The sequence below is a fragment of the Panulirus ornatus genome, chromosome 10, assembly GCF_036320965.1.
Source record: "Panulirus ornatus isolate Po-2019 chromosome 10, ASM3632096v1, whole genome shotgun sequence".
Classification (NCBI taxonomy): Eukaryota; Metazoa; Arthropoda; class Malacostraca; order Decapoda; family Palinuridae; genus Panulirus; species Panulirus ornatus.
In genome coordinates, this window is record NC_092233.1 from 47,426,995 (window position 1) to 47,440,162 (window position 13,168).

General features: G+C 39.9%; 1 protein-coding gene across 1 annotated transcript in view; it reads right to left on the reverse strand.

Annotated features, from left to right (window-relative positions):
* Positions 1-994: 994 nt before the first annotated feature.
* The window catches only part of ari-2 (E3 ubiquitin-protein ligase ari-2), a 232,217-nt gene continuing 220,043 nt past the window's right edge, over positions 995-13,168 (reverse strand). The window contains exon 6 of the mRNA XM_071665846.1: positions 995-2,836. Within this exon, the coding sequence (XP_071521947.1) occupies positions 2,681-2,836 (156 nt within the window). The 3' untranslated portion in view covers positions 995-2,680. The remainder of the gene's footprint in view (positions 2,837-13,168) is intronic.

A 13,168-nucleotide genomic window follows, 5' to 3' on the forward strand; every position in this document is an offset into this window, starting at 1 on the left:
CACTCTCTGGCCATCTCTCCTACTTACATATGTATACTTATGTATATCTCGCTTTGTAAACCAGGTATTCCCAATCACCAGTCCTTTTCCAGCACATAAATCTACAAGCTCTTCACCATTTCCATTTACAACACTGAACACCCCATGTATACCAATTATTCCCTCAACTGCCACATTACTCACCTTTGCATTCAAATCACCCATCACTATAACCCGGTCTCGTGCATCAAAACCACTAACACACTCATTCAGCTGCTCCCAAAACACTTGCCTCTCATGATCTTTCTTCTCATGCCCAGGTGCATATGCACCAATAATCACCCATCTCTCTCCATCAATTTCAGTTTTACCCATATTAATCTAGAATTTACTTTCTTACATTCTATCACATACTCCCACAACTCCTGTTTCAGGAATAGTGCTACTCCTTCCTTTGCTCTTGTCCTCTCACTAACCCCTGACTTTACTCCCAAGACATTCCCAAACCACTCTTCCCCTTTACCCTTGAGCTTCGTTTCACTCAGAGCCAAAACATCCAGGTTGCTTTCCTCAAACATACTACCTACCTCTCCTTTATTCACATCTTGGTTACATCCACACACATTTAGACACCCCAATCTGAGCCTTCGAGGAGGATGAGCACTCCCCGCGTGACTCCTTCTTCTGTTTCCCATTTTAGCAAGTTAAAATACAAGGAGGGGAGGATTTCCGGCCCCCCCACTCCCGTCCCCTCTAGTCGCCTTCTACAACACGTGAGGAATGCGTGGAAAGTATTCTTTCTCCCCTAACCCCTTATACCTCTGTAATTTGAGTACTCACCTTTATCCCATTTGCCTTTGTACAATGGCACTATGCATGCATTCCGGCAATTCTCAGGCACCTCACCATGAGCCATACATACATTAAATGTCCTTACCAACCAATCAACAACACATAAATTCCACTGCAATACCCTCCATGTATCATCATAAAAAGGGTTCATATAAACCAGATGAAAATACTGTTCCTTTTATTATCACAATGGTGGTAAAAAATGAAATGCCCTGCAATAGACTCTGGCAAAAACTTATGTAAGTAATACCAACCAACAACAATGAGTACTAGTGAGAAGCTGCTCAAAAATGTACGTAAAAGCCTGAGAATAAAAGTTAAAAAGGATAACTCACAGAAGTAGCTCTTTAGCAAAATTTCCCAATTAAATAACTGATGTTGGAATATGAGCTTATAGTCCAATCTGGGATTAAGATGGGAGGGAATTTTTATACTTATTTATTCCATTTACTGTATTTCCCTTGAATGAAAATAAAAAAAAATCTTGTGGAAAATCACTGTACATCATTTCACAAGTTCTCTCATCCTACACCAATTCAAATGTTCAAGTCACACTTTACTTATGTTCCCAATTCATGCAGGTTCCTGAAGAGCATGTTTCTAAAGATCTAAGAACCAATGAACGAAAATTAAGACTTCAGGAAAAATATCTCCACTTGCACAAAGCCAGTTGCCAGTTGCCTGTTAGCTGTAACCACTATCATTCACCAAGTAAACAGGACACATACACAAAAAGCCAACAGTGAACTAGAGTAAAAAGGCAAAGATGACTGCTAGTCATAGGTACATGATTATAGATATTAAGATCCTAAAATATATTTCTGATAAAAATGCAAACAATGGAAATAAGAGGAGTTGATGCATACAAATATCTAATCATTGCACATGCATGTTTGTCCACCATTTCAGAGTAAACAAATGACCCTTTCATTCCAAGGTAGACAACACCAATATGTTCCTGATAACACAAACTCATGCTATTGTCTGTTAAGACAGATACAAGATTAATTCATGTTTAAAAATAAACATTTAAATCATCTGCTATAACAAGCAGTACTTATCACCACTAGCAAATCAGGTGGCTTAATTGCTGGTTTTGAGCAAGATCTATGCCATCTTGCCATTACACTTGCATAAACAAATGCTGCTGTTCTTGACAGAAGAGACTGAGTGTACATCCACTAGCCAGTTGAGGTTGGCTATAGAATTACCACAAGACTATATTTATTTGTATTTATATATATACATAATGATCCAGATACAGTTGCATAAAGTCCACAACCTGCATGTCATGATACATATACAACTTCTTATTTCATAACAATGTATAAATAACTGCCCCTAAAACCTGGATGAAATGTGTAACTCTCCCATACTGACTGACCATCCTGAAGCCTCAATGTAATAAGGCCTACATTCTAGAATGGCACCTTTCAAATGGTTATGAAAATTGCAAAACTAACAAAAACTCTTTATAAGAAAACTGAAAGGTACTAAAATTAACCAAATCTATAATGAATACATTTCCTGTTCAGCTGAACTGTGTTCTAAAGTGAAAATCAAACTAAAACAAACTTTTTGCAAAATTACAAATAGTAATGCCAGCCAGACTTAACACATACATCCAATCAGACTAAAGCTTGAAACTTATTCAAGTCCAATGAGATGCAGATATTTTAAGATACAGAAAACACTTGCCTAATCAGTGTACTTAATGAATAAGAAAACACCAACTAAAATGGCAATTTGCACCCATTAAGTGTTTCTCAGGTATGCAAATGGTTAAGTGCAATTCTGTCACTGGGAGCCATGAGGAAAAGCAGATAGGTAGCTACTTCCAGAGCCCCCATCATCCTTGTAAGAAGTCTGTCAAAAGGGTAGTTCTCCGCTTCTCTACAATGTCCATCTGGTTCTCCAAATCACCTCTATCTGTCATCTCTGCACGCTCAATTTTCCAAGAAAGATTTTCAATCTCTGCTTCCAGTTGTGCTTGCTGATACTCAAACTGTGGATTGAAAATTACCAATACATTATCTGACAAAGAAACTGTGATATTTAACATAAAATTTACACATCCGAAGCTGAATTAATGAAATCTAGCTAATATTTTCTGTATGAATCATTTCCAACTGAAGACTTTCATCATTTTATGCTATATCAAAGATGATAAACATGCAATTCTCTCAAAATATCTTCTTAACTACATACATTTTCTGTAAACCTTTTAAGTTATGACATAAAGACCTTTATCATAACTATGTTTACTGAGATAGTAATCAAATGGCATCAGGCTTTCCCTTTCATCATGCCATATAATGTACATGAAAGCAATAGTAAAGCAGCAAAAGCACTGCTTTTACTGAGAAAGCCAATGCCTATGATGTGTTGAACTCTAACCTAAGTTATTTCAAGAAAGCTGAATAACTACCAGCACCTTTGCTAAAACTAATATGTTATCAAGCCTGGTGGCCCTACAATTACACCTGGATTCATTGGTTAAGAATGATGAGATGTTTACTGTATTAATCAAAATATTAGATGTTACTGGACTCCACCTACTTAAAGCTACAACCTGAATTAAAAGTCACCTTTGGCGAAACTGTACCATCATCATTTGATGAAACAGAGTACAGCTTCATCAAAGAACTTTTCACTTCATAGGAGACCATCCTGCCCCAACTACTGAGTGTAGCACATACTTGGCCAGCAGGAGTCTCTGGAAAAGGGTCCTGGGTGACACATGGGCCCTTTCAGTGTGTCACTGAGGTAATCATAGAAAATAAAAAAAATTTCTTTCATAAATACTCAGTTTCCCACATTAATGAGATAGTGCCATACTCACCACAGACCTTTCCATGGTTTTGTCTAGCTCCTTCAGATACCTTTGTTTACTTCACTGACAACATATCAACTTCAGTATATGCCATTGCTCACATTCCAATGCATGACTTTCAACTTCCTGCATATTCAGCCTCCCAAGCACTGAAAAGTTGTTTGACTCCATCCTTACATTACAATCTAAGTCTCCCTCCTTGTTCCCTACATTTCTGCTATGTTTATCCTTTTTGTCAACCTTGACTCACTCATTCTCTCCATATGTCCACACCTTTCAGCACATCCTCATGAGCTCTCTCAATCATACTCTTCTTATTACCACACCTCCCTCTTACTCCTATCCTATCATTAATTACTTAAACAATCCTCCTCACACCACACATTTTTTTTTTTATCATCAAAAATTTCATTTCCAAAACCTCCACACTCTTCTGTGCATTGTCATCATCTACACATCCTTACATCATTGGTATTACTATACCTTCAAACACATCCTTCAAGACAGAGACCTCTCTTTCCACACATTCCCCAATGCACCCATTTTAAAACCTTTGCTCCCTTACCTACCCTATGACTCAACTATGCTTCCATGATTGTACTTACTGCCACATCCATCCCCAAATAACTAAAATACTTCATTTCCAATAATCTTTCTCCATTCAACTTCACACCCTAACAAACCTGTCTCTCTGCTCTCCTAGATCTAAAAGCCTTCCTTTCATTCACATTCGCTCTCAACTTTCTCCTTACACACACTCTCCCAAACTCATATGTCAACTTCTCCAGTTTCTCACTTGAATCTGCCACCAGTGCTATGTCATCAGCAAACAAAAACTGACTCACTTAGAGCTCTAAACACTGCATATCTGCCATGCTCTCCAAGACTCTGGCATTTACCTCCTTCACCATCCCATTCATGCACAAATTAAACAGTGACATCACACATCCAGGCTGCAGACCAATCCTTCACCTGGACTCATTTACCATACTTGCACACAAGCCATATTCTCAAAAAGACTCATCTCTGCTTGTAACAGTTTTACTTTCACACCAAAGCATGTCCATCAACCTATCAATTCTATCATATGCTTTCTCCAGATCCATAAATGCCACATAGAAATTCTTCTTTTGCACTATTTCACACACATTCCTTAGAGCAAACATCTGATCCACACACTCTCTACCACTCCTGAAACCATACAGTTTCTTCTAATTCTGTTGCTCTGTGCATCCTACACCTCTCAATCACCATTCTTGGTTATATCTTATCAATTACACCTCTTTAATTCAATCACTTTTGTCCTCCTTCCCTTCATACAATGACACTATATATGCATTCTGCTAATTCTCAGGAAGCTCCCCATGATCCATACAGATACTGAAAATTCTATCACACCAATCAACAACACAGTCACCACCTTTCTTAAGAAATGCAATTGCATTACCACCCACAACAACTATCTTATGAAGAGCTTTCACTACTTCTCTCTTAACCAGACCACTTAACATGACTCTCTCACTTTGCATACCTCTCCGACCCAAACAACTTACATCTGCCACCTTACTATCAAACACAATCAACAAATCTTTTATGTACTTATTCATATCTTTACCTCATCAATGCCTATCAACACTTCCCATTTGCCAATTTTCCCATTTATTCTCTTGTTTTTCTTACACTATTAACCTTCCGTGGCTTTTTGATATGTATATGGATGGAATGATAAGATGGATGAAAGCAAAACTAGGGAAAGGGTGTGAAGAGATGGAATGCGGCTGAGGTATGGTGACTGGTGTCATGCCTGTTTGTGGATGACACTATTTTGTTTGATGAGAGTGGAGTTCCAGAAGGTTGTGTGTTTTATAAAGCATAAGCAAATGTGATTGAAGTTAAATGCAAGTAAAGTAATGGTGTCTGAAATTTTATCAGTGAAATTAGATTTTGGAAAACCCTAAAGAGTGAAAGAAGAAAGTGTGCTTAACTGTTTTTTATGGGGGATGCAGGGGAGAAAGACTGAAAGAGGTGAGAGAATTCAAGTATTTAGGAGCTGTTTTGGTTGAGTTCAGCAATATGGAAGGTGATATATGGGAGATAGTAGAGCAGGGTAAAAGAGTCATTGGGTCCCTTAACAGAATAATGAGGGGTAGAGGCATGAATACTGAGATGAAGAGAGGATTAAGGGACAGCATGGTTCTCCCAACTCTAACCTATATATCCAAAACACATACATGGAATGTCACAGAGGTCAAGAGTCCAGGCTATTTGATAGGAGCATGTGGTATGATTAGATGGAATGAAGAAAAAAATGAAGGACTGTATGAGAAATGTGGTATGGCAGGGAATGCGAAGAGAATGTTTGGGCATGTGGAAAGAATGCAAGATGAGGTCTTGACAAAGAAAGTGTACGCTAGTACAATCAAAGAAAATTGGTGTGACAGATGGACCACTTGCAACGTGCAGAAATACAGTGGAAGAGCTAGAAGAAGAGAAATGGGGGGAATACATTGAATAGTGCATGTGAGGGGAGTATGTAAGGACAGGGACAATTGGACTCTTGGTGTGGCCACCCCCTTGATGGGAGTTCCTGGAGGGAATGGCATCAGATATACAGATAGATAGACAGACAGATAGGAACAGAAGAAGGAGCCAAGCAAGGAGTGCTCATCCTCCTTACAGACTCAAGCTGGGATGTCTGAATGTGATTGTATGTAACCAACATAAGGAGGAGGTAAGTAAGTTTGTTTGAGTAGAGGAAGCTGAATGTTCTAGCTCTGAGTGAAACAAAACTCAAGGGGAAGAGGGAAGGCTGGTTTGGAAATGTCTCTGGACAACAGCTAAGAAAAGGGTAGAATTTCTAGGAATGTGTGAAAGAGCTTAAGGAAGTGAGCTTTAGACTAATGTGGGTGAAAATGGAAGTGGATTACAAGAGGTGGGTGATTACATGTGTTTATGCAACTGGACATGAGATGAATGATGAAGAGGTGTGTATTGAGCTCAGTTGAGTGAATGTATCGGTGGTTTTAATTTAAGGGATCAGGTATTAGTGATGGGTGATTAGAATGCAAAAGTGGGTAATGTGGCAGTTGATGGTATAGCTGGAGGGCATGAGGCATTCAGTAAGGTGAGTGTAAATAGTTATCAGCTTGTGGAGTTGAGTATTAGGAAAAGACAACAAAGGCCACATTTGTTCACACTCAGTCATGTGTAATGCACAGAAACTACAGCTCCCTTTCCACATCCAGGCCCCACAAAGCTTTCCATGGTTTACCCCAGACGCTTCATATGCCCTGGTTCAATCCCTTGACAGCACATCCACTCCGGCATGCCACATCATTCCAATTCACTCTATTCCTTCAATACCTTTCATCCTCCTGTATGTTCAGGCTCTGACCGTTCAAAATCTTTTTCACTCCATCCTTCCTTCTCCAATTTGGTCTCCCACCTCTCCTCATTCCCTCCACCTCTGACACATAAATCCTCTTTGTCAATCTTTCCTCACTCATTCTCTCCATGTAACCAAACCATTTCAATACAACCTCTTCTGCTCTCTCAACCACACTCTTTTAATTACCACACATCTCTTCTACCCTTTCATTACTAACTCAATCAAACCACCTCACACCACATATTGTTCTCAAACATTTCATTTCCAACACATCCACCCTCCTCCACACAACCCTATCTATAGCCCATACCTCACATCTATATAACAATGTTGGAATCACTATTCCTTCAAACATACCCATTTTTGATCTCCGAGATAACATTCTTGCCTTCAACACATTCTTCAATGCTCCCAGAACCTTCGCTCCCTCCCCCCACACTGTGACTCAATCCGGCTTCCAAGGTTCCTCTCGCTGCCAAGTCCATTCCCAGATGAGATAATGTTCTCTCCCTCCACACATTCTTCATCACTTCGAGAACCTTAAACTCCTCCCCCACCCTGTGACTCACTTCTGCTTCCATGGTTCCATCTGCTGCCAAGTATACTCACAGATATCTAAACATTTCATTTTCTCTCATTTTTCTCCATTCAACCTTACATCCCAATTAATTTGTCCCTCAACCCTACTGTACCTAATAACCTTGCTCTTATTCACATTCACTCTCAACTTTCTTTCACACACTTTTCCAAACTCAATCACCAGTTTCCCACCTGAATCAGCCACCAGAGCTGTATCATCGGCAAACAACAACTGACTCACTTTCCAGGCCCTCTCATCCCAACTCACTGTATACTTGCCCCTCTCTCCAAAACTCTTGCATTTACCTCCCTAACCACCACATCCATAAATAAATTAAACCACCATGGAGACATCACACATCCTGCTGCAGACTGACCTTCACTGGGAACTAATCACTCTCCTCTCTTCCTACTCTTACACATGCCTTCATCCTTGATAAAAACCTTTCAGTGATTCTAGCATCTTACCTCCCACACCCTACACTCTTAAGACCTTCCACAAAGCATCTCTATCAACCCAATCATATGTCTTATCCAGATTCACAAATGCTACGTACAAATCCATCTTTTTTTTTTAAGTATTTCTCACACACATTCTTCAAAGCAAACACCTGATCCACATATCCTCTACCACTTCTGAAACCACACTGCTCCCCCTAATCTGATGTTCTTTGCATGCCTTCACCCTCTCAATCAATACCCCTCCCCCACCATACAATTTCCCAAGAATACTTAAACATATGCCTCTGCAGTCTGAACACTCACCTTTATCCCCTTCTCCTTTGAACAATGGCACTATGCATGCATTCTACCAATCCTCAGGCAACTCACCATGATCCATACATACACTGAATATCCTTACCAACCAATCAACTACTCAGTCACCCCCTTTCTTAATAAATTCAACTACAATATCATCCAAACCCACCACCTTGATGGATTTCATCTCCACAAAGCTTTCAATACCTCTTCTCTCAACTAAACCATTCTCTCCACAAAGCTTTCACAACTTCTCTCTTATCAAAACCATTCTCCCTGACTCCTCTTACTTCGCACACCACCCTAACCAAAACACCCTACATCTGCCACTCTAATGTCACACACATTCAACAAACCTTCAAAATACTCACTCCATCTCCTTCTCATTTCATCACTACCTGTTATCACATCCTTCCTTGCCCCCTTCACCGATGTTCCTATTTGTTCTCTTGTCTTAGACACATTATTTACCTTCTTCCAAAATATCTTTTTATTCTCCCTAAACTTTAATGATACTCTCTCACCCCAACTCTCATTTGCCCTCTTTTTCAACCCTGCTGCTTTATTTCATACATCTCTTAATCATTTGCACTCCTTCCTTGTAAGTATCATTTAAATGCCTCTCTTTTCTCTTTCACAAACAACTTTACTTCTTCATCCTACCATTCACTACCCTTTCTAATCTGCCCATCTCCCACCTTTCTCATACCACATGCATCTTTTGCACCTGCCATCAGTGCTTCCCTAAATACATCCCATTCCTCACACACTTCCCTCACGTCATTTGCTCTCACCTTTTGCCAACCTACACTCAACCTCTCCTGGTACTTCCTCACACTAGTCTCCTTTCCAAGCTCAATTTACTCTCATCATTTTCTTCTACCAAATATTTTCTCTTCTTTTTTGAAAACCTCTACAAATCTTCACCTTTGCCTCTACAACACAGTGATCAGACATCCCATCAGCTGCCCCTCTCAGCACATAACATCCAAAAGTCTCTCTTTTACATGCATATCAATCAAACACTCTAATATTGCCCTTTGACCATCTCTCCTTCTCACATACATATATTTATGTATATCTCTCTTTTTAAACCAGGTATTCCCAAATCACCAGTCCTTTTTCAGCACACAAATCCAAAAGCTCTTCACCATTTCCATTCCCAACATTGAATATCCAATACACACCAATCATACCCTAAACTGCCACATTACTCACCTTCGCATATAAATCATCCATCACTAATATCTAGTCCCATGCACCAAAGCTACTGACACACTTACTCAGCTGCTCCCAAGTCACTTGCCTCTCATGATCTTTCTTCTCATGACCAGGTGCATAGGCACCAATAATCACCCATATCTCTCCATCCACTTTCAGTTTTACCCACACCAATCTAAAATTTACTTTCTCGCACTCTATCACACACTCCTTCCTTAGCTCTTGTCCTCACACCAACCCCTGACCTTACTCCCAAGACTCTTCCAAACCACTCTTCCCCTTTACCCTTGAGCTTTGTTTCACGCACAGCCAGAACATCCAGGTTTTTTCCTCAAACATGCTAACTATCTCTTCTTTCTTCTCATCTTGGTTACATCCACACACATTCAGACACCCCAATCTGAACCTTCAAGAAGGAGGAGCACTCCTCGTTTGACTCTTCCTTCTGACGCAGGAAATAGCAATTAAGTATAATGATAAAAATATAAATACATTTATTTATCATACATGATCGCCATTTCCTGCAACAGCGAGGTAGCGCCACGAAACAGACAAAAGAAAGAAAGGCCCATCCACTCAGATACACACATATATACATACATGCAAATACACAAACACATACTTATATATAACATGTACATACATATACATACAAATACACAGACAAATACATATATACACAAGTACATATTCATACTTGCCTTCATCCATTCCTGGTGCTACACCAAACCTCAGGAAACAGCATTGCTAACCCCTACTTCAGTGAGGTAGCATCAGGAAAGCAGACAAAAAAGGCCACATTCATTCACAGTCAGTCCCTAGCTGTCATGTGTAATGCACTGAAACCACAACTCCCTATCCACATCCAGGCACCACAGGCCTTTCTATGGTTTACGCCATATGTTTCAAATGCCCTGGTTCAGTCCACTAACAGCACATCAACCCCGGTATACCACATCATTCCAATTCACACTATTCCTTGCACACCTCTCAACCTCCTGCATGTTCAGGCCCTGATCACTCAAAATCTTTTTCACTCCATCCTTCCACCTCCAATATGGTCTCCCACTATTCTTTGTTCCCTCCACCTCTTCTTTGTAAACCTTTCCACACTCATTCTCTCTATATGTCCAAACTATTTCAACACACCCTCTTCTGCTCTCTCAACCATACTCTCTTTATTACCACATAACTCTCTTACCCTTTCATTACTTAATTTCCATATTACTTCGTACAATCCCACCTATAGCTCATTCCTCACAACCATATAATACTGTTGGAACTACCATTCACTCAAACATACCCATTTTTGCTCTCCGAGATAACATTCTTCATCACTATCAGAACATTCACCCCCTCCACCAACCAAAGACTCACTACCTCTATCATGGATCTATTTGCTGCTAAGTCCACTCCCAGATATCTAAAGCACATCATTTCTTACAATTTTTCTCCACTTAAACTTACATCCCAACTAACCTGTCCCTCAACCCAGCTGAATCTAAGAACCTTGTTCTTATTCACATTTACTCTAAACTTTCTCCTTTCACATACTTTTCCAAACTCTGTCACAAACATCTGCAGTTTCTCACAAGAATTAGCAAAAAAAAAAAAAAGGAAAAAAAAAATTACTTCCCAGGCCCTTTCATCCTCAACACACTGCATACTCACCCCTCTCTCCAAAACTCTCACATTTACCTCCCTAACCACCCCAACCATAAACAAATCAAATAACCATGGAGACATTATACATCCCTGCTGCAGACCGACCTTCACTGGGAATCAATCACTCTCCTCTATTCCTACTCATACACATGCTTTACATCCATGATAAAAACTTTCACTGCTTGTAGCAGCTTACCTCCAACACCAGATACTCTTAAGACCTTCCTCAAAGCATCTCCATCAACCCTATGGTATGCCTTCTCCACATCCATAAATGCTATAAACAAATCCCCATAATCATTATATACAGATCTAATCAAAGCAAACACCTGATCCACACATCCTCTACTGCTTCTGAAACCACAATGCTCCTCCCCAATCTGATGCTCTGTACATGTTTTCACCCTCTCAATCAATACCCTCCCATACAGTTTTCTAGTAATACTCAACAAACTTATGCCTCTGTAGTTTGAATACTCACCTTTATCCCCTTTGCCTTTGTACAATAAATGCATTCTGCCAATCCTCAGGCACTTCACCATGATCCATACATACAATGAATATCCTTACCAATCAATCAACAACAACTTAGTCACCCCCTTTCTTAATAATTTCAACTGCAATACCATCCAAACCCACTGCCTTGCCAGATTTTGTCTTCAGCAAGGCTTTCACCATCTCTTCTCTTTTAACCAAACCATTCACCCTGACCTTCTCTCTTCGCACACCATATATAGTGTTTATCCCTGGGGATAAGGGAGAAAGAATATTTCCCACAAATTCCCTGTGTGTGTTGAAGGCGACAAAAAATGGGGGTATGGAAATCCTCCCCTCCTGTTGTATTTTTCCAAAAGAAGGAACAGAGATGCAGGCCAAGTGAGAATTTTTCCCTCTGAGACTCAGTCATCTGTTCTTGACACTACCTTGCTAATGTGGGAAACGGCAAATATGTATTAAAAAATATATATAGTGTTAATGGGATGAACTTGATTAGGGCCTCAAAAGCCCATGCTGTCTGAGAAAAAAGTTATCAGTTTTAGCAAAGTAAAGAAACAGGTTACCAAAGTGGGAGTGAATGGGAAAACCTTGGAAATACTGGTCTTTTAGATACCAGGGAGTGGATATGACAGTAAATAAAACCTTGGAAGTTGAGGTGAATCATGGGATGGGTGAGGGTGGCAAAGGGTCTGGAAGCACTGAGAGATGTGGAAACTAAGGTAGGAGTACAAAAGCTGATATGTGTGAAGGTATGATAGTCCCAACAAAGTTATACGGATGAGAGGCATGGGCTACAGATATATGGATGAGGGTGAATGAGTTGAAAAAGAAATGTCTGAGGAAAATATGTGGTGTGAGGAAGACTGATTAAATAAGTAATGACAGGGTAGGAGAGAAGTGTAGCATTACACAAAGTCTGGTTGAAGAGGGTATGCTGAAATGGTTTGGACACAGGAAGAAAATTAGTAAGGAGAGGTAAAAAAAAAAAAAAGAGGATATTTGCATCAGAAGTGGAAGGGACAAGGAGAAGAGAGAGACTAAAGTAGAGATGGAAGGATGGAGTAAATAAAATTTTGAGTGCTTGAGGACTGAGCAAGCAGGAAAGTGACAGGCATGTATGGGAAAGAGTGAACTGGAGCTACATGGTACACATAAGGAAATGAGCTGTCAATGAACCAAACCAAGGAAGCTGAAGAGTCTGGGGGAAACTATGGAAAGCTCTGTGGGGCCTGGTGGAAGATAGGATGTGGTTTTGCTGCATTACACACTACAGAGAGAGAATGGATGAGAGTGAATAAACCCTTTTCTTTATCTTTTAACAGGGAAAACTTGCTAACATGGGAAACAGCAACAAGTATGAAAGATAAAGAAAAGATATATTCCATTCACTTCAA